This window comes from Carcharhinus amblyrhynchos, chromosome 34 (genome assembly GCF_965287045.1).
Source record: "Carcharhinus amblyrhynchos chromosome 34, sCarAmb.v2.hapA, whole genome shotgun sequence".
Taxonomy (NCBI): Eukaryota; Metazoa; Chordata; class Chondrichthyes; order Carcharhiniformes; family Carcharhinidae; genus Carcharhinus; species Carcharhinus amblyrhynchos.
The window spans coordinates 3,337,310-3,360,309 of record NC_137357.1 but is presented as its reverse complement, the minus strand read 5'-3'; the positions used below and the strand labels follow the sequence as shown (position 1 = coordinate 3,360,309).

The window sequence follows — 23,000 nt, the reverse complement described above, 5'->3', positions numbered from 1 at the left end:
GGTTTCCTCCGGGTGCTCTAGTTTCCTCCCACAGTCTGAAAGACGTGCTGGTTAGGTGCTAATTCTCTCTCTGTGTGCCCGAACAGGTGCCAGAGTGCGGCAACCAGCAGATTTTCACAGTAACTTCATTGCAGTGTTAACATAAGCCGGCTTGTGACACTAATAAATAAACTTGGACAGCAGCACGACAGAGAGTCGGAGCAGAGGCAACAGAAGGTTGAAGCAGTTCAGAGATAGAAGAGAAGGAAGTCTTACCTCGGGGTCTTTGGGGAGCAACTCCTCTTCCTTAACTTCAGCCAGTGGCTGCGATGGCTGAACTTCACCTAGGGGCTTGTCACAGAACTGTGTCATCCCCCTCACAATATGCCTGCAGGTACTGGATGGGTATGGCCTAGGGCCACTGTGACCTAACTAAAGAGATATATACTTGCCTTGGAGGGAATGCAATAAAGGTTCACCAGACCAACTCCTGGGACGAGAGAATACATTATAGTTAAGAAAACCCGCCAACGCCTCTACCTTCTCAGAAGACTAATTTGGCATGTGTCACCAACTTTTACAGATGCACCATGGAAGGTTGATTGTATCGCAGCTTGGTATGGGCTCCTGCTCTGTCCAAGACCGCAAAAAAGCTACAAAGTCCATCACGCAAACCAGCCTCCCATCCATTGACTCTGTCAACATTTCCTGCTGCTTCGGCAAAAGCAGCCAGCATAATCAACAACCCCACGCATCCTGGACATTTTCTCTTCCACCGTCTTCTGTTGGGAAAAAGATACAAAAGTCTGAGGTCATGTACCAACTGACTCAAGAACAGTTTCTTCCCTGCTGCCATCAGACTTTTGAATGGACCTACCTCTCACTAAGTTGATCTTTCTCTACACCCTAGCTATGACTGTAACATTACATTCTGCACCCGCTCCTTTCCTTCGCCCCTATGTACTCTATGAATGGTATGCTTCGTCTGTATAGCGCAAGAAACAATAGTTTTCACTGTATCCCAATACATATGACAATAATAAAATAAACAATACTTTTCACTGTATCCTAATACATGTGACAATAATAAATCAAACAATACTTTTCACTGTATCCCGGTACATGTGACAATAATAATCAAACAATACTTTTCACTGTATCCCAATACATGTGACAATAATAAATCAAACAATACTTTTCACTGTATCCCAGTACATGTGACAATAATAAATCAAACAATACTTTTCACTGTATCCCAATACATGTGACAATAATAAATCAAACAATACTTTTCACTGTATCCCAATCCTTGCTCCATATCTCTCTATTCCTTGCATATTCATGTGCTTATCATAGATCACAGAATCCCACAGTACAGAAGGAAGCCATTCAACCCATCGAGTGTGTACTGAACTCAATCCCACCCAGCCCTTTTCCCACAATCCCACACATTTACACTGTTAGTCCCCCTGACACCAAGTGGAAATTTAGCATGGCCAAAGCACCTAACCTGTACATCTTTGGACTTATATAAAAGCCCATAACACCATACGTTTTGGAGCAGAATTAGGCCATTTGGCCCATCGAGTCTGCTCTGCCATTTGACCATGGCTGGTAAGTTTCTCATCCCCATTCTCCTGCCTTTTCCTCATAACCTTTGACCCCCTTCCCAATCAAGAACCTATCTATCTCTGTCTTAAATACACTCAATGACCCGGCCTCCACAGCCTCCTCTGTGGCAATGAGTTCCACAGATTCACCAAACCCTCTGGCTGAAGAAATTCCCCCTCATCTCGGTTCTAAAGGATCGTCCCTTTACTCTGAGGCTAATCTGGGAGGCCAGAATTGATTCATTTATAGAATCCCTATAGTGCAGAAGGAAGCCATTCGGCCCATCAAGTCTGCACTGACCACAATCCCACCCAAGACCTATCCCCGTAACCCCACATATTTACCGTGCTAATCCCATTAACATACACATCCCAGAACACTAAGGGGCAATTTATCATGGCTGATCAACTCAACCAGCACGTCTTTCGGACTGTGGGAGGAAACTGGAGCAACCGGATGAAACCCTCGCAGACACTGGGAGAACATGCAGACTCCACACAGACAGTGACCCAAGCCGGGAATCGAATCCGGGTCCCTGGTGCTGTGAGGCAGCAGTGCTAACAACTGTGCCACCGATTCATGCCATGACTGACCTTTCAAAGCATTTCATAATGATCGATATCAGACCCAGTGGACCACAGTCATTAATAAGGCATGCTGTCTGGCTTTTCTTTGGAACAGGGGTGATGGTTGTCTTCTTGAAACAGATAGGGACCTCAGATGGGAGTGAAAAGGGGTTAAAGAGGTCTGCAAATACCCTCGCCAGCTTAAACCCCCTCCTATTGTATCTCCTTCTACCACCACCTCTGGCAGTGTGTTCCAGACATGTACCACTCTGTGTAAAAAAACTTAGCCCTCACACCTTCTTTGAACTTTTGCCCTCCTCCCCCCACTCACCTTGGGTAGCACTGTGGCACAGTGGTTAGCACTGTTGCCCCACAGCGCCAGGGACCTGGGTTCGATTCCCGGCTTGGGTCACTGTCTGTACAGAGTCTGCACGTCTCCCCGTATCTGCCTTGGTTTCCTCCAGGTGCTCTGGTTTCCTCCCACAGTCCGAAAGACATGCTGGTTAGATGCTAAATTCTCCCTCAATGTAACCCGAAGAGGCACTGGAGTGTAGAGACGAGAGGATTTTCACAGTAACTTCATTGCGGTGTTAATAAATAAACTTTAAGTGCATGCCTCTTACTGAGGTATCACACGCAAGGAGTGACTTTTACTGTCCTGGTTATGGCATCATTTTCCCTGATTGCCACCACTCAGTCCTCACACTGTCACCTGAGGCCCTTACACAGTCAGATTTCAGTGTCTGATAAGAACATAAGAACTAGCAGCAGGAGTCGGCCATCTGACCCCTCGAGCCTGCTCCACCATTCAATAAGATCATGGCTGATCTTTTTGTGGACTCAGCTCCACTTACCCACACGTTCACCAGAACCCTTAATTCCTTCACTGTTCGTAAATCTATCTATCCTTGTCTTAAAAACATTCAATGAGGGAGCCTCAACTGGACAGGGAATTCCACAGAATCACCCTTTGGGTGAAGAAGTTCCTCCTCAACTCAGTCCTAAATCTGCTCTCCCTCATTTTGAGGCCATGCCCCCTAGTTCTAGTTTCACCCACCAGTGGAAACAACTTCCCTGCTTCAATCTAATCTGTTCCCTTCATAATCTTATATGTTTCGATAAGACCTCCCCTCATTCTTCTGAATTCCAATGAGTCCCAGTCGACTCAGTCTCTCCTCATAAGCCAACCCTCTCAACTCTGGAGTAATCCTAGTGAATCTCCTCTGCACCCCCTCCAGTGCCAGTATATCCTTTCTCATGTAAGGAGACCAAGGCTGTACACAGTACTCCATGTGTGGCCTCACCAGCACCTTATACAGCTGCAACATAATCTCGCTGTTTTTAAACTCCATTCCTCTCGCAATGAAGGACAAAATTCCATTTGCCTTCTTCATTACCTCCTCTCCTGATGGTCAGGTTAGGAATCCCAGCTTATTTTTCCCCACCCCAGGAACCCCATTCACATTTAGGGCTGAGAACTGAGTCCCAAAGCAGAATGGAAATTGATCCGTATGGCTTAGTATTTGCGCAGTGGCCATGACAAAAGGTGAGGTGGATGAGGAGGTGAGTAGGGCCTGAAGTGCTTATTGTCAGACGGACTGCGCCACTGACCATCCCTGTGGTTCAACAGCGCCACCTGGTGCACACTGAAGTAACAGCAGCTTAATTCGCAACCAAATCAACTAGGCAAAAAACACAGAGCAAGTGACGTTTACACCGCACAAGTGCTCCCCAGTTGCCTGGATGAAACATAGAGACGTAGAAGATAGGAGCAGGAGGAGGCCATTCGACCCTTTGAGTCTGCTCCACCATTCATCATGATCATGGCTGATTGTCCAACTCAATAGCCTAATCCTGCTTTCTCCCCGTAACCTTTGATCCCGTTCGCCCCGAGTGCTATATCCAGCCGCCTCTTCAATACATTCAATGTTTTAGCATCAACTACTTCCTGTGGTAATAAATTCCACAGGCTCACCGGGTGAAGAAATGTCTCCTCATCTCTGTCCTAAATTATCTACCCCAAATCCTCAAACTGTGACCTCTGGTTCTAGACTCCCCTGGCCTCAACTTGGATCTTGGGTTCAGGTCACACTATCCGTAACCGCCACAACTTGCCTGGGCTTGCAAAATCTTACTAACTGTTCTGGCTGGAGACAATACACATTTCTTTAACCTGTACTTAACGCTCTCTCCACTCACATTGTCTGTACCTTTAAGACTTGATTACCTGTAAAGACTCGCATTCCAACCATTATTTTGTAAATTGAGTTTGTGCCTTTATATGCCCTGTTTGTGAATAGAACTCCCACTCACCTGAAGAAGGAGCTTGAGGCTCTGAAAGCTAGTGCTGCCATATAAATCTGTTGGACTTTAACCTGGTGTTGTGAGACTTCTTACCATCTAGAAGGACTAGGGCAGCAGACACACTGGGGAAAGACCACGACCTGCAAGTTCCCCTCTGAGCCACCCACCGTCCCAACTTAAGTTTAATTACTAGTGTCACAAGTAGGCTTACATTAACATGGCAATGAAGTTATTGTGAAAATCCCCCAGTCGCCACACTTCGATGTCTGTTCGGGTACACTGAGGGAGAATTTAGCAGCTAACCAGTGCGTCTTTTGGACTGTGGGAGGAAACCGGACCACATGGAAGAAACGCACACAGATATAGGGAGAACGTGCAGACTCCACACAGACAGTGACCCAAGCTGGGAGTCGAACCCGGGTCCCTGGGGCTATGAGGCAGCAGTGCTAACCACCGTGCCACTGTGGATTTGGAAATCTATTGGCTGTTCCTTCACAGTGGTCAAAATCCTGGAGCTTGGCACGGCACGATTGCACAGTGGTTAGCACTGCTGCCTCACAGTGCCAGGGACCCGTGTTCGATTCCAGCCTTGGGTCAGTGTCTGTGCGGAGTTTGCATATTCTCCCCTTGCTTACATCAGTTTCCTCCGGGTGTTCTGGTTTGCTCCCACAGTCCAAAGATGTGTGGGTTAGGTGGATTGGCTATGCTAAATTACCCCTAGTTTCAGGGGGATTCGGAGGGTAAATGATGGGAATAGGCCCTGGGTGGGATTGTGTCGGTGCAGACTCAATGGGCTGAATGGCCTCCCTCTGCACTGTAGGGATTCTATAATTCCCTAACAGTACTGTGGGTGTACCTACACCACAGGGACTAGGACGGATCCAGAAAGTCAGCTCACCCAGCACCTTCTCAAGGGCTAATTTGGGATGGTTAATAAATGCCGGGCCTAGCTGTGATTCAGTTTGGCGAACTCCCTTCATAACCTTGGAAATGTGAATGAGGTCATCGTGACGTGTTTACCTTTCCAAAGAAAACCTGTTTTTTTATTCTTGGAACTGAAATTTCCGCAATCTAGATTAAATTGTCATTATCTTCTCGTGGAAAAAGTTTCCTAGCTGTCTGGAACAGTGCTGTGATTTGACCTGGTACAGTTCCAGATAGCTGAGTCATACAATCTAGGCTGGAGATGCACATGACTCAGAATGCTGTCTAACGTCAGTAAGAGTGTCAGTGAATGTTTGCTGTTCCTTTTTTTCTTATTGTTTTCTTATGGGCGACACAGTGGTTAGCACTGCTGCATCACAGCTCCAGGGACCCAGGTTCGAGTCCAGCCTCAGGTCACTGTCTGTGCAGAGTTTACACGTTCTCTCCGTGTCAGCGTGGACACTAAGGGGCAATTTAGCATGGTCAATCCACCTAACCTGTACATCTTAGGACACTCAGGGGCAATTTACCGTGGCCAATCCACCTAACCTGCACATCTTTGAACACTAAGGGGCAATTTACCATGGCCAATCCACCTAACCTGCACATCTTTGAACACTAAGGGGCAATTTACCATGGCCAATCCACCTAACCTGCACATCTTTGGACACTCAGGGGCAATTTACCGTGGCCAATCCACCTAACCTGCACATCTTTGGACACTAAGGAACAATTTAGCATAGCCAATCCACCTAACCTGCACATCTTTGGACACTAAGGGGCAATTTAGCATGGCCAATCCATCTAACCTGCACATCTTTGGACACTAAGGAACAATTTAGCTTGGCCAATCCACCTAACCTGCACATCTTTGGTCTTCTGTTCCTGTGGAGTGTCCTGAGATATTTCATTACACAGAGGGTGCTTCATAAATATGTTCTTGTCATTGCAGGTGACATCAGGTTTGGGTTTAAAAGCTTTGAGCTTGAGGAGGAAGAGGAATTCTGAGGAAGGTGAGACATTCAGGAGCAGGATTGAACCTCAGAGCGAGGAAGCTGGATTGGGGACTGTGTGTTGGACTGGACCTTGACATTTAAAGCAGCATTGACCATTCTACAGGTATGTGGCAATTTGTTAGAAACATATAAAGTTTATTTGACACATGGCAGGCTGCTGGGGTTAAGAACAAATCCATATCAGAATAAATTTCTACACAAGGATCCAAATCCACCATAACCAAACACAATCAATAACACGTTTAACAAGACACTCTTGAAGATGAACATCAAGACAGAAAACAATAGTTAGAAAGGAATTTCAGTAACATTTTTCAACACCGCAATGGTTCCAAAATACATCACAACAAATCTGTCGCTGTAGTAATGTAGAAAGAGCACAAGCAAACAGGATATTAGCTGAGCTAATATGTTTCGAGACAATTTAAATACAAACTGGCAACTTGTTCTTCTTTCCCTCTTGCCAAAAACTAGGCACAGGACTTTGGTAAGCCAGATGTTTGCTTTGTGGTGGGGAGGATGCACAGGGACAGGATAACCTGGCCTTGTGAGTGTACGATGCCCCTGACACAAACAAAGCGATTGGCTGCATACACAGTCCGTCGCCACAACAAGCAAGATCATGGGGGCGGTCCCAGGTTTGCGGAATCAATGATTCCCCTCTCCCCTTGCTGTGGTGATACCCAAGCGCGTCCCTGCTTCCTGACAAGAGGCCTGAATGAGATACGGTTCAGAAGCAGGAACGGGTGGCTGGATTTACCTGTCCCTCCCCCCACCCCATCTCTGCACAGGTCCAACTTAGAACCTCATCCCAAGTGGTAACTTTGACTGGTGCCTCAAGTGCAGACCTTGACCCGTCGTGCCTCAGTGCTCTGGCCCATCTGGGAAAGGGGGAACAGCATTTATTTTTGACAGGAATCAGTACTTATCCCGCCGTGCGGTGTAATACTGTCCAATTCTTAATGTTTGTATGGTATGGGTTCCAGATTGTGGTCATCAGTTCTTGGCCAATCGTATAAAGGTGGGAACCCATTCTGTGTACTGTGAAACTACCTGAACTCTGTAACCTGGCTGTACACTCTGACACAGCTGAGAGGCTCACACCAAAAAGCATACATCAAAAAACTTATCTCCTCATGAACAGCCCCCCTCCCTTTTTAAATAATAAGTTCCCCCTGCCCCGACCCACTTTGTCTCTAACCATCTACTGCCATTTCTGTACCTATGTACAACCCCTAACAACACGAAATATTGCCTGTGCTGGAGAGAGAGAGAGAGAGAGAGAGAGAGAGAACCAATAGCCTTCAACAGCTGAATTTCCGCTCCCTCTTCTTCCAGCTACAATGTTTGCCACATGCTGGGGAGTGATGGGGAAAAGGGGGGCAGGTAGTCTTCCCTTGTGGGTGAGGGGCAGCTCACTTGGAACTGAGTGTAGACCCATTGTGTCTCCAAATTTCAACAGGGACGCTCTCTCTCTCTCTCTGTCCAGCCAAATGTGTGGCTGGAGTTTTAATAAATTAATTTTTATTAAATTTTTTTAATGATCATAATAAATTATGATCATTAAAAAAAACAGCCCGTCCCTTCCACTGCAGTTTCTCCTGATTATTCAAGTCCCCTTTGTACTTGAGCCATCAGCATTGAAAAGAGGAAGGACTGAGACTTCAACTATCTAACAATCCCTTTCTCCCAGAACCATCGCAGAGCAGGGCAATGTCAAAATCCCGCTTCTCCGAAATCAGGGAATACTGCCCTGGCTGACAAGTGCAACCCCTGACTATTTTGTGTCAAGCCACAGGTAATACTGTTCTACCAGTCTTATCTCTTTAACACTCTGCACGGTAAATCATAGAATCCCTACATTGCAGAAGGAGGCCATTCGGACCATCGAGTCTGCACCGACCACAATCCCACCCAGGCCCTATCCTCGTAACCCCACATATTCACCCTGCTAATCCCCCCTGACACTAAGGGCAATTTTAGCATGGCCAGTCCACCTAACCCGCACATCTTTCGGGCTGTGGGAGGAAACTGGAACACCCAGAGGAAACCCACGTAGACACAGGGAGAATGTGCAAACTCCACACAGTGACCCGAGGCTGGAATTGAACCTGGGTCCCTGACGCTGTGAGGCAGCAATGTTAGCCACTGTGCCACCGTGCTGCCCAAATTGTGGAGCCTGCATTAAATGTACATGTGGTAAGGGGCCCGCTGTAGTAGGCAGGTCGTCAAACAGTGTGTGTTGCCTCCTTCAAGTTGTCTACCTTCCCTTGCTTACTTTCCCTCTTTCTTGACCAGGGCGTCCCTGCTGTTGCCCCTCCCTTCTCCCCCCGAGCACCTTGCGTCTCAGCATGCTTCACTCTCCAATCGGGGGGAGGAGGGGGAAAAAAAAACCGCCAAAAACAGAAAATAAACCAAAAGCGGGCCTCCTGGTGAAGCTGCGGCCACGCTCAGCGCTTTGAGATTCTCTTCTCAATCTCCTCTTGAATCCGCAGTCTCAGAGCTTCCTTCATCAGCGGCTCCAGGCTGTTCTTATTCCCAATTTTCTCAGCCACTTTCCTGGGATCGTCACCCTGGTGTGAGGGAGAGATTAAACAGAGTCAATTTCGCACCATTTCCTCACTGTCACATGATGACCCAGCAAAGGAGAACATTCAGCCCATCATGCCTGTGCTAGCTCTCCAATTAGTCCCACTCCCCTGCTCTTGTCTGTGAGTGCCTGAGTGTGCAACTGTGTCTGTGTGGATTGTGTGCATTTGTATCTGCCTGTCTGTGTGTGTATATCTGTGTGTGTGTATGTATCTGTGTGGGCATGTGTGTGTATGTGCCTGTGTGTGTGTGTATGTGCCTGTGTGTGTGTGTGTGTGTGTGTGTATATCTGTGTGTGTCAGTGTATCTGTATCTTTGTGTCTTTATGTGTGTGTCTGTATTTGTAACTGTGTGTTTCCCTCTGCAGGTATGTAACTGTGTGTATCTATGTATGTGTGTGTATCTGCGTGTGCCATTATGCATATCAGTGTGTCTGTACGTGTATGTGTGTGCTGTGTGTGTGTATATCTGTGTGTATCTGCGTATGTGTATATATATATATGTGTGTATCTATGTGTGCATCTACGTCTATGTGTGTATCTGTTTGTGTATGTGTGTGTATCTGTATATGCATCTGTGCCTGTGTGTGTATCTGTTTGTGTATGTGTGTGTAACTGTGTGTGAGTGTGTATATGTGTGTATATATCTGTTATGTGAGTCGTTGTGGACCGTGCTAAATTCTCCCTCAGTGTAACCCAAACAGGCGCCGGAGTGTGGCGACTAGGGGATTTTCACAGCAACTTCATTGCAGTGTTAATGTAAGCCTATTTGTGACATTAATAAATAAACTTAAAAATTTGAACCTTGAAGCAGATCACTGGCCAGTGATTTCCAGTGGGAATCCCAGTCGGTTTAAACCTCTCAGGCTAATTGCTAATCCCCGGTCAGTACCCTGGCTGAGGCGGGGAGGGCAGGGGTGTGCACGCGGTTCGTATGACTTGACAGTGTCCATTAGTATCCTTGCACCCAAATGCCAACTCACTTGATGAATAACAACTGAGGTGACAATGTTATCGTCTGCTTGGTAGTCTAGACAGAAGAGCTGGGTGCTGTCTGACTCCAGCGGGGCGCTCTGGGGCTCAGGGTCGGTTCCAGAGCTGCTCTCATTTGACTCCTCGCAGTCGAATCCCGAGGAATTCTCCACTCCATCTGTGAACGAAACCACCACCAAATTAGAATGGATGGGCAAGACTCAACCTCACTCTCTCAAACGCACCCTCGTCCTCTCTACGAGCCTCCAGACTGAGGCATGCTTCCACCCATATCAACTGTCCTCCCTGTTTGAAGTCTCACAACACCAGGTTAAACAGCGGTTGGTCTGACTTGGCAGTGTCTGCCCCCAAAATACCAACTCACTTGCTGAATAATAACTGAGGTGACACTAATCCAATCCACCCTAACCTGCACATCTTCGGACACTAAGTGGCAATTCAGCATGGCAATCCACCTAACCTGCACATCTTTGGACACTAAGGGGCAATTTAGCATGGCCAATCCACCTAACCTACACATCTTTGGACACTAATGGACAACTTAGCATGGCCAATCCCCCTAACCTGCACATCTTTGGACACTAAGGGACAATTTAGCATGGCCAATCCACCTAACCCACACATCTTTGGACACTAATCAACAATTTAGCACAGCCAACCCACCTAACTTGCACATCTTTGGACACTAAGGGATAATTTAGCATGGCCAATCCACCTAACCCACACACCTTTGGACACGAATGGACATTTAGCATGGCCAATCCACCTAACCTACACATCTTTCAGACTATTGGAGGGGACCGGAGCAGCTGGTTCCAGAGCTCGGCATCTCCGTACCTGAAGGCATGGCCCACAATAGTGGAGCATTAAAATCAGGGATGCTGAAGACTAACACTGGGGACACAGGTTCAAATCCCTGTCATTTTCCAATTCTCGCCCCTCTTTACAAATCCAAGAGAGAACATGCAAACTCCGCACAGGCAGTGACCCAAGCTGGAATCAAACCTGGGTCCCTGGAGCTCTGAGGCAGCAGTGCGAACCACTGTCATCTCCTCCAGCCTCGCCACCCTCTATGATTCTATATCCCTCTAATTCTGGCCTTTTTGCTATTATTCTTTCATGGAGTGACCTGACAAGGTCAGAGTTCGTCGCCCATCCCTAATTGCCCGAGTTAAGAATCAGCGTTGCTGTGGCTCTGGAGTCTGTAGGCCAGACCGGGTAAGGACAGTAGATTTCCTTCCTTAAAGAGAACCAGATGGGTTTTTCTGACAACAACCGATGATAGATTCACAATCATTATGACCAAATCTATTTCTAATTCCGATTGACTAAGTTGATTGATTTGAATTGAATTTAAATTCCACCAGTTGCTAGGATGGGATTTGAACCTGTGTCCCTAGTGTTAGTTTTCTTCAACATCGCTGATTTTAATCATTCCATTGTTGCAGGCCATGCCTTCAGGTTTCTCTATAGGTACCTCTATAAGATCACCCCTCAGCCTCCTATGCTCCCTGGAAAAAAATGTCCCAGTATATCCAGCCTCTCCTTAGGATTCAAACCCATCAAGTCCGGGTAGCATCCTAGTAAATGTCTTCTGCACTCTTTCTAGTTTAATAATATCCTTTCTGTAAGTGTTGCCAAAACTGTAAATTCCAAGTGTGGCCTCTGTAAATTCCAAATGTGGCCTTACCAATGTCTTGTGCAACTTCAACAAGACGTCCCAACTCCTGTATTCAATGTTCTGACCAATGAAACCAAGCATGCCGAATGCCTTCTTCAGCACTCTGTCCACCTGTGACTCCACATTCAAAGAGTTATGAACCTGTAACCCTAGATCTCTTGGTTCTGTAACTCTCTCCAATGCCCTACCTTTATCTTGGGACATCTGACCCAATATCTCATTGTGTGGCTCAATGACACTGCATTCTAGTGAAGTGTCTTGGGACATTTTATAATGTTGACGGTGCTACAGAAATGTAACTTGTTGTTGTTCCCCAACACAGGTTATCGGTCAACTATCATTTCCCTTTGCATCTATATCCTAAGTGCACTCCCGGGACATAGCTATAAATTGGGAGAGGGGAGTGTGTAGAGGGACCTGGGTGTCCTTGTGCACCAGTCGCTGAAGATAAGCATGCAGTGCAGCAGGCGGTAAAGAAGGCAAATGGTGTGTTGGCCTTCATTGCGAAAGGTTTTGAGTACAGGAGCAGGGATGTGTTGCTGCAAATATACAAGGCCTTGGTGAGACCACACCTAGAATATTATGAGCAGTTTTGGTTTCCTTTTCTGAGGAAGGATGTTCTTGCTCTCGAGGGAGTGCAGTGAAGGTTTACCAGCCTGATTCCGGGGATGGCGGGACTGATGTATGAGGAGAGATTGACTGGGTTAGGATGTTTTCACTGGAGTTCAGATAAATGAGGGGGGAGCTCATAGAGACTTATAAAATTCTAACAGGGTAGATGCAGGGTGGATGTTCCTGATGGTGGGGGAGTCCAGAACCAGGGGGTTACAATCTGAGGATTTGGGGTAGACCATTTAGGACGGAGATGAGGAGACATTTCTTCACCCGGTGAGCCTGTGGAATTCATTACCACAGGGAGTAGTTGATGCCAAAACATTGAATGTATTCAAGAGGCAGCTGGATATAGGACTTGGGGCAAACGGGATCAAAGGTTATGGGGGGAAAGCAGGATGAGGCTGTTGAGTTGGACGATCAGCCATGATGGTGATGAATGGTGGAGCTGGTCGAAGGGCCGAATGGTCTCCTCCTCTTTCTACGAGAGGCTATACTCACTCCTGCGGCGTGGGTGATAAACCTGCAGGTCAGGCTTACGAGGTCGGATGGGAGCCGGAGTCTGTCTCTTCTTCTGCCTCTCCTTTGCCTGTCTTACCTCTTTATCATAATCATCTCTGGAAGGAAAAAAGGGACAGGCAGAAAACTCTTTGTTTATTCACTCAGCGTTCCCCACACTTTCCGTTCACCCCCTTCCTCATTCTTGCTGACCCTGAGCAGGGACAGCACCTTGCCAAGTACAGGCTCTACACACTGGTGGGTCACAGTCATAGCAGTAAGGACCCTTCGGCCCATCGAGTCTGCACTGACAATATCTACCACTAAAGGCGCTAATCCCAGTTTCCTGCACTTGTCCCATATATTATATTTCAAGCGATTATCCAAATATTTTTCAAAGGTTTGATTTGATTTGATTTATTGTCACGAGTCTGCACCGACCACAATCTCACCCCACAATCTATCCCCATAACCCCATGCATTTACCTTAGCTAGTCCCTCTGACACTAAGGGGCAATTTAGCACGGCTAATTCCACCTAACCCGCACATCTTTGGACACTAAGGGGCAATTTAGCATGGTCAATCCACCTAACCTACACATCTTTGGACACTAGGAGCAATTTAGCATGGCCAATTCCACCTAACCTGCCACATCTCTGGAGTGTGGAAGGAAACCGGAGCACCCAGAGGAAACCCAGGCAGACACGGGAAGAATGTGCAGATTCCACACAGACAGTGACCCAAGCCCGGAACTGAACTGGGGTCCCTGGCACTGTGAGGCAGCAGTGCTAACCACTGTGGCACCCACGTGTATTAGTACACAGTAAAAAGTATTGTTTCCTGCAAGCTATACAAAGCATACTGTTCATAGAGTACATAGGGCAGAAGGAAAGGAGAAGGTGCAGAATGTAGTGATACAGTCATAACTAGGGTTAGAGAAAGATCAACTTAATAGGTTGTAAGATTTCTGGTCTTCACTACCTTAGTAAAAGTCTGACAACACCAGGTTTCAGTCCAACCGAATTCCCTTCCTAGGGCAGTGCATTCCAGATTTCCACCACCCTCTGAGTGAAAAATCCCCTCTGAATCTGCTGCTCCTCACCCTAAAACTCTGCCCCCTCACCCAAGGGGAACAGCTGCTCTCTACTCACCCTGTCCACACCCCTCATAAACTTATACACCTCAATCATGTCCCCCCTCAGCCTTCTCTGCTCTGGAGAAAACAGTCTAAGCCTATCCAGCCTCTCCTTATTGCTCAAATGCTCCATCCCAGGCTGGTGAATCTCCTGTGCACCCCCTCCAATGCTATCACCTACTCCCTCATTATTCTGGATGGGACACTGTTCGGGAGTGGAATCTGGCCACAACCCTGGGGTAATAATAATAGCAGGGACTGTTGCCTGTATTTTTGAATACTGGAACGTTGCTGTAAAGGCTGCAAAGTCCAGGGAACCACGTCTGAATGCTTAATGTAGAAACTAGAAGCAGCAAGAGTGGGCCATTGGCCCATCATACCATTCATTTTGATCATGGCTGATCATCAAATTCAATATCCGGATGAACCAAGGTCGGAATCGAACCCGGGTCCCTCTCTCACCCTCTCTTCTCACCTGAAAGGCCAGCCTCTGGTCCTTAAAAGTTTATTTATTTATTTGTCACAAGCAAGGCTTATATTAACGTTGCAATGAAGTTACTGTAAAATTCCCCTAGTCACCACACTCCGGTGCCTGACCAGGTACACTGGGGGAGAATTTAGCACCTAACCAACATGTCTTTCAGACTGTGGGAGGAAATTGGAGCACCTGGAGGAAACCCATGCAGACACAGGGAGAACGTGCAGACTCCACACAGACAGTGACCCAAGGCGGGATTCGAACAAGGATCCCTGGCGCTGTGAGGCAGCAGTGTTAACCACTGTGCCACCCCCTTACTGACCCACCAGAGTCACCGGACATCTATTAGACAGCGAGACTGTCCTCTGGCTTATGCAGTGCGAATCGGAGGTGAGTGCCTGTCATTGAGCGGGGGGGGAACCAGGAACTGCCCGGTTCCTGAAGCCTGCAGGAGAAAATCTTGCCCCCAGAAGTCAGGCACACAACCTTGGGTTAAGTACTTCATTTTGTTCTAAGGGGAGAATCAAGGCACCACCTAACTGGACGTCAAAGGTCTCCTTACACTTTTGAAGAAAGAATAGCTAGTTCTGGAGCTCGGGCCAACATTCCTTTCCTTCCTCAAGCCAAACAGAGTGATGAATAATTCTGCTGTTAAAGGGATTGCCCCCTGTTCAAAATGGCTGCTGTGTTTTGCTGCATTTTATTGTAAATTAAGTATTAAAGAGTTTTGTGGCTCATATAGTGCCTCACGATGTCTCAAGGTCCTTTGAAAGTAAGCGTGCAGGCACAGCAAGCAAGAAAGAAAGCAAATGGTATGTTGGCCTTCATAGCGAAAGGATTTGAGTACAGGGATAGGGATGTTTTGCTGCAATTGTACAGGGCGTTGGTGAGGCCACACCTGGAGTATTGTGTGCAGTTTTCGTGTCCTTATCTGAGGAAGGATGTCCTTGCTATAGAGGGAGTACAGCGAAGGTTTACCAGGCTGATTCCTGGGATGGCAGGTCTGTCATATGAGGAGAGACTAAGTCGTTAGGATTATATTCACTGGAGTTTAGAAGAGTGAGAGCGGATCTCATAGAAACTTATAAAATTCTAACAGGGTTAGACAGGGTAGATTCAGAAAGAATGTTCCCGATGGTGGGGGGAGTCCAGAACTAGGGGTCACAGTTTGAGGATAAGGATTAGGACTGAGGTGAGGAGAAATTTCTTTACCCAGAGGGTGGTGAATGTGTGGAATTCACTCCCACAGAAAGTAGTTGAGGCCAAAACATTGTGTGATTTCAAGAGGAAATTAGATTTTTCTTTTGGGGCTAAAGGGATCGAGGGATATGGGGAGAAGAGGGGGAGGAATCAGGATATTGAATTTGATGATCAGTCATGATCAAAATGAATGGTGGAGCAGGCTCAACAGGCCGAATGGCCTCCTCCTGCTTCTAGTTTCTATGTGTCATTATGATGTAACTTGGACAAACGCGATAACCAATTTGCACTCAGCCAGGTCACACAAACATCAGGGGGTGGCACAATGGGCAGTTTTGTATCTGACTCACAGGAAAGATGAGGGCCTTCACTTAACTGAAATTTGGTGCCGTGGCAGTGTGGAACCCCCTCAATGCTGCACAGAAATGTCACCCTGGATTGGGTGCTCAGCTTTCAGTACTGGAGCCTAAACTTGTAGGCTTCTGATTGAGGCCAGTGAGCCAGCTACAAGTGAGCATGGTGGTCTGTCTTTATCTTGTGAACACAGTGACATTTTGCTTTCAATTTTCTTCTACCTTCAGCACCATGGTTTGTTACTTGTATTGGGATACAGTGAAAAGTATTGTTTGATTTATTATTGTCACGTGTATTGGGATACAGTGAAAAGTATTGTTTGATTTATTATTGTCACGTGTACTGGGATACAGTGAAAAGTATTGTTTGATTTATTATTGTCACATGTATTGGGATACAGTGAAAAGTATTATTTCTTGCATGCTATAGAGTGTACCTTTCATCAAGAAGAAAATGAGAGAGTGCAGAATGTACAGTGATAGCTAGGCTTTTCGACGCTTCCAGCAATGGGGACAGCTTGCCCCTATCTCTGTCCAGACTGCCTCCCCAGGATTTTTAACACCTCTATCAAATCACTTCTCTCCAATGGAAAACCGCTTTCAACTCTCCTTTGCCAACTTCTGATCCCCCCTCCCTTTGCTGGTCAAACATTTCAAGCCTGCTGCCACCTCCCACCCGAATGGCATCACTGAACCTGCTTCTGCCTTCCACAGTTATTAGCAAATCTAAATTGTTGGAGAAATCATTTGCCGAGCGGGAGATTGGCACAAGATGCAATGGGGGCACAGCAAAACATTTTTTTTGGGTCAGTAAAATGAAGGAGACAGTCATCAACTTCAGGAAGCGTATGGAGAACATGCCCCTGTCTACATCAACGAGGATGAAGTGGAAATGGTCAAGAAATTATCTTTCTCTACACACCCTAGCTGTGACATTCTGCACCTTCTTTCTTTCTCTATGCACAGTGTGCTTTGTCTGTATGGCGAGGAAAAAACAGTACTTCTCACTGAACCTTGGCGGCATGGTGGCACAGTGGCTAGCACAGCTGGCACATAGCAGGGACCCAGGTTCGATTCCCGGCTTGGATCACTGCCTGTGCGGAGTCTGCATGTTCTCCCTGTGTCTGCATGGGTTTCCTCTGGATGCTCCGGTTTCCTCCCACAGTTCAAACGACGTGCTGGTTAGATGCTAAATTCTCCCTCAGTGTACCCGAACAGGTGCCGGATTGTGGCAACTAGGGGATTTTCACAGTAACTTCATTGCAGTGTTAATGTCAGCCGACTCGTGACATAAATAAATAGAATTTAACACGTGACAATAATAAATCAAATCAAAAAGGATGTAATTCTGGTATTGCATCTTCGATTGGTGCAGAAGGTGTGTTGTATCGTGAGTGATTTGCTTTTTATTGAAGGGTTTGGAGAGTCCAGTGTGGCTGGACTGTGTCCGTGAGCCTGTGCTGCACTCACCTCTGCAACACACGCAGCAGCCCCCCCGGAGAAAGGAGGGACCTGTCAATCAATGAGTGGAACTCCCGCCCTCATCCAGCTCCCATTGGGCAGCAAATAGAAGGCAACTTTTCCCCCATTGGCTGGCCGTGCTGTCAATCAACCCGACTGTCAATCATTGATCAGAAATTCCGCCCCCACTCAACTACCATTGGTCAGCAGGACAAGGGACATACACCTTCCCATTGGCTGGCCTCCCTGCCAATCATTGACCGAAAAAAAAAACAACCCGCCCCTACTCTATTCCGATTGGCTGGACGCGTGGTCAATCAACGCAGGTACCGCCCCAAACTGGCAATGCCGCATCTCAAAGGTGAATCGGACTGTCAATCATCTGATCGACCTAACGAGGACTCCCGGCCCTGCTCATCCCTGATTGGGCAACTGGGCAAAGACATCTCCTTTCCCATTGGCTGGAGCGGCTGTCAAACAGGGAAGATGCCGCCCTACTGAGGGCAGCCCATGTTTTGATTGGACAGTCCGGCCGTCAATCAGCCTGACAGTTTCCGGTCTCTCCCTCCCGCTTGAAGCCGGACAGCCGGCGGCGGCGGACACCCACCTGGCGATCTGGTTGCGGCGGATGTGATGGACGAAGCCGTGGCTCATGTCGAGGCGGGCGGACTTGGCGGCCGCTTTATCCCGGGAGCCGGAGCTCTCGTCCCCGAGCTCCATCCGGCGCCCGGCGAGCCCGCCTGCGGGAGATGGCCGAGCAGCGGCAATCCCGGAGTGACAGCTCCGCCACACCGAGCCAGGGGGAGATAGATGGCCGAGCAGCGGCTTTCCCGGGGTGACAGCGCCCCCACCCCCGCCCCGCCAGAGGGCGCCAAGCCCTCAATCAGTGCCCAGAGCTGACAGCCAGTCAGACACTTTAAAAATAAGGCCAATTCTTAACGGTTCAAAAAAAAATCCTGAGCAGAAAATTCTTCTCTTTATGCCAAGTCCTGTTTTGGCTCAGCCCACAAGGCTTTTTTTTGGCTTCAAATCCCACAAAATCCAAGTACAAGATCTAATCTGATGCCCCACTGGAGGAGTGCCGCACTGTCAGTGGTGCCGCCTTTCACATAAGGCTTCAAACCGAGGCCTGGTTGCACTGTCAGGAGAGTGTTTAAACTGTGACATTACAGGCAGCGCATTCCACACCATCACTTCCCTCTGGGTAAAAAAAGGATGTGAGGGAAAAGCCCTTTTTAGCCAGAGGGTGGTGAGGGTCTGGGATGCACTGCCCGGGAGAGTGGTGGAGGTGGGATACCTCACATCCTTTAAAAAATCAGTACTTGGTACGTCATAACTTTCAGGGCTATGGGCCAGGTGTTGGAGATGGGATTAGATGGAAGTTTCTAATGTGTTGGTGCGGACTCTGTGCTGTGTGATTCATTGATCCCAGCAATTTAGCATGGCCAATCCACCTAACCTCCACGTATTTGGACACAAAGGGACAATTTAGCATGGCCAATCCACCTAACCTCCATGTCTTTGGACACAAAGGGACAATTTAGCATGACCAATCCACCTAAACCAGACATCTTTGGTTTATGGGGTGAAACTGGAGCATCTGGAGGAAACCCACACAGATAAGGGGAGAACTGGCAAACTCCACACAGACAGTGACCCAAGCAGGGAATTGAACCTGGTCCCTGGTACTGTGAGGCAGCAGTGTTAATGACTGGGATTTTTAACACCTCTATCAAATCACTTCTCTTCAATGACTGTGCCACCATATCACCCTATTTAGTTTCTTATTAAAGATCTTCCCTTTTTTTCCACACTTCCTCGTCCCCTTTCAACAGCAGAAAACCCATTACATTTCTACCCACCTTCACTTCCAAAGAAGTAATTTGACTTGAACTGTTAACTGTCCCACAAGCACTGATAGACGTGTTGAGATTTTCCAGCATTCTCTGCCTTTATTCCCGATTGCAGCATCTGCACTATTTTGTTTTTATCCCGTTGCTATACCTCACTACTTGTGTTGCTGCGTTGAAATTGCTGCATTTAATTATGTTGTTGCAATTATACAGGGTCTTGGTGAGACCACAGCGAGAATATTGTGTGCATTCCTGGTCTCCTTTTCTGAGGAAGGATGTTCTTGCTCTTGAGGGAGTGCAGTGAAGGTTTACAGGCTGATTCTGGGGATGGAGGAACTGATGTATGAGGAGAGATTGACTAGGTTACGATTGTTTTCACTGGAGTTCAGACGAATGAGGGGGGGATCTCATAGAGACTTATAAAATTCTAACAGGAATGGACAGGGTAGATGCTGGGAGAATGTTCCCGATGGTGGGTGGGGAGTCCAGAACCAGGCGATCACAGTCTGAGGATTTGGGGTAGACCATTTAGGACGGAGATGAGGAGACATTTCTTCAACTGGTGAGCCTGTAGAATTCATTACCACAGTAAGTAGTTGATGCCAAAACCTTGAATGTATTCAAAAGGCAGCTGGATACAGCACTTGGGGCGAATGGGATCAAAGGTTATGGGGAGAAAGCAGGATTAGGCTATTCAGCTGGATGATCAGCCATTATCGTGATGAGTGGCAGACAGGATCGAAGGGCTGAATGGCCTCCCCCTGCTCCTATCTTCTATGTTTCTGTGAAAAGGAAGCTTCCTTGCTTTCAGAGTGTTGAGAGGAGAGTGCAGTCTGGTCACAGGAGGGGCACAGATTCAAAGTGAGAGGGAGAAAGTTTAAGGGAAATGTGGAGGATGTTTTCCACACAGAGGATGGAGGGTGACTGGAAATGTGCTGTCATTGGAGGTGGTGGAAGCAGGCACATTAGCAACATTCAAAGTATAGCTTGATAGACGCGTGAACAGGAGGCGAACAGAGGGATAGAAGCTGCATATGGGCAATAGATATTGGGAGTAAATAAGGAATTGGCGCAGACTTGATGGGTCAAAAGGCCTGTTCCTGTGCTGTATTCTCTAGTTGTGAGGAAGCAGCTGGAGAAGGGTGCTGACACTGGAGACTAAGTGACTGACTATGGGGATTCTGACGCCAATGGAATTATCCTACACCATCACTCAGGGATCTTTGGATGTGGCAGGGGGAGGGAGGAATTTCAAATTTTTATTAAAGGGAAAGGGGGCAGCTTGTTATCCAAAGTTTTGTAGCTCCAAATGGGGATACAAATGTTGTGGAAGTGCTTGTACCTTCTGTGCGCAGCACGGTGGCACAGTGGTTAGCACTGCTGCCTCACAGTGCCAGGGACCCAGGTTCAGTTCCCAGCTTGGGTCACTGCCTGTGCGGAGTTTGCGCGTTTTCCCCACGTTTGCATGGTTTCCTCGGGTACTCCAGTTTCCTCCCACACTCCAAAGATCTGTAAATTAGGTAGATTGGTCATGCTAAATTGCCCCTTAATGTCCAGAAATGTGCAGATTAGGTAGATTGGCCATGCTAAATTGACCCTCGTTGTCCAAAGATGCATTAAATGCATTTAAATGGCTGTCGCGCCTGGTCCGGATCGTGGCCATTTTCGGGCCTTGGTAAAGGGGGAACCGGCGTGGAGGTGGGCGCGGATTGCACTACTTGCCTCATGCCTGATTTTACCAAGCTTTCATGCCCGAAAATGGGCGCAACGCGATGGTAAAATTGGGCCCTAAATGTCAATTTAGCATGGCCAATCAACCTAACCTGCACATCTTTGGAGGAAACCGGAGCACCCGTTGGAAACCCACGCGGACACGGGGAGAACATGCAGTTTCCACACAGACAGTGACCCAAGCCGGGAATTGAACCTGGGTGCCTGGCACTGTGAGGCAGCAGTGCTAACCACTGTGCTGCCCTATCATTGCCGCCTTTTTGTTTGGCTGTTTATCCCATTGTGTTTTTTTTTATCTGGTCAGCGGAATGGGGCAGATCAGGATTCCTGACTTGTGGAAGGTGTAGTTCAGGCTTCCTCCGGCCAAGAGGATTAGCCGAGTGCAGAGCTGTAAGATCACATTATAGTAACCATTGGATTGAACCCTGTTTAAATGGATATAGGAGAACCTTTTAAATAAGGGTCATTAGCATTGGGGCGTCCCTGGTAATGTAAATGGGTATAGAATGATAATAATGTTTTTTCTCTTTTCATTCACAGGTTTTAAGTTGGTCCACCTCGTGGCCAACAAGGGGCATACACGCGATGGGTCGTACTGGGGCTGCTCTTGGTTGTTCGAGATTGGCCTAGTGCTTCATGTCATTAGTGTGTGCCTAAACTGGATAAGATGCTGGGCAAGACGACAGCTCAGTGACTATCACTGATTGCTGTGCAGATACATGGATTTGGGCCGGTGTCTGTGGGAGTTTGCACATTCTCCCCGTGCTTGTGTGGGTTTTCTCTGGGTGCTCCGGTTTCCTCCCACACCCCAAAGATGTGCTGTTAGGCTGATTGGCAGGAATAAATTGTCCCTAAATCAGTTTCCCTCAATCTGGATGGCCATAAAACATAAGATAGGGGTCATGGGTAGAGAGGTGGACTGGTGGTGTTGAGATGGCAGCGCGGGCTCATTGGGCTGAAGGGCCTGTTTCCCGGGCTGATTTTGTTCTTTGTTCTTTTGTTCTTCGTACTTACTCATTGTGAGGGTGGAGGATGCGATGATGATGAATAATCTAAACAGGAAATTAGATGTTCACCTGAAAGACAGTTACGGAGAGAGCAGGGCCAATGGGTCAGACTGGATTGGCCAACAGTGAACCAGCTTGGACATAGATGGGCTGAAGGGCCTCATGTGCTTGAAGTGGCTCTCTGTCCTTTGGTTGTAACACCTGGGGCTGACTTTATTCTGCTGTTCTTGTTCTGAACCTTGTCTGAAAAGTGACTGAAAATAGATGCTGTGTTTATTAGCACTGGTGGCTGTGTGTGCGTGTGTGTGTCTGTGTGAGTGAGTGAGTGCATGTGTGTGTCTCTGTGTGAGTGAGTGCATGTGTATGTGAGTGCATGTGTGTGTGTCTGAGTGAGTAAGTGAGTGAGTGCATGTGTGTTGCTGCTTAAATTTACCTTGGAGCTGGATAATGTCAGCTCAATCTGGTGGAAACAGTGCTACTTTGTGCACATCCAAGTTCGCTCGATTTTTCCTTGCTGCTTTGCCTGTTATTTAGTGACAAAACTCTGTTGTTTCATCACCAGATCTGGAAGAGATGTGAGGACAGTGATGAGAGTCTGCCCAGTCAGAGAGCAGCATGAACTGGAGCAGGGGAAAGATTGTGAGTGATTGGAACTTTACCCACTGTTAGGGAGAGAGGACTTATCACTGGGTGGAGCAGGCAGACTGGGAAGTATGGGTCACATGGATGTTAGTTTGTGTGCAGCCTATGTACCAACCAACTCAAGAACAGCTTCTTCCCTCCTGCTATCAAACTTTTGAATGGACCTACCTTGCGTTAAGCTGATATTTCTTTACACCCTAGCTATGACTGTAACACTACATTCTGTATTCCTTTCCTTCCCTAAGAATGGTATGCTTTGTCTGTATAGTGCGCAAGAAACAATACTTTTCACTGAATGCTAATACATGTGACAATAAGAAATCAAACAATACTTTTCACTGCAACCCAATAATGTGATGATAATAAA

At 47.4% G+C, this 23,000-nt stretch overlaps 1 protein-coding gene and 1 long non-coding RNA gene across 2 annotated transcripts in view; one reads left to right on the top strand and one right to left on the bottom strand.

The window, feature by feature from the left end:
* Positions 1-23,000, top strand: part of LOC145361387 (uncharacterized) — a 123,179-nt gene extending 100,179 nt beyond the window's left edge. Inside the window, exons 4-5 of the long non-coding RNA XR_013889826.1 lie at positions 6,337-6,503; positions 22,554-23,000. This is a non-coding gene — a long non-coding RNA (uncharacterized LOC145361387). The remainder of the gene's footprint in view (positions 1-6,336; positions 6,504-22,553) is intronic.
* Positions 6,540-18,140, bottom strand: c34h2orf68 (chromosome 34 C2orf68 homolog). Its single transcript, XM_080217083.1, has 4 exons — positions 18,008-18,140; positions 12,776-12,891; positions 9,972-10,138; positions 6,540-8,973 (listed from the first exon to the last, which is right to left on the bottom strand). The coding sequence occupies exons 1-4, from the start codon at positions 18,118-18,120 to the stop codon at positions 8,851-8,853; spliced, it is 519 nt and encodes a 172-aa protein (XP_080073209.1). The 5' UTR covers positions 18,121-18,140; the 3' UTR covers positions 6,540-8,850.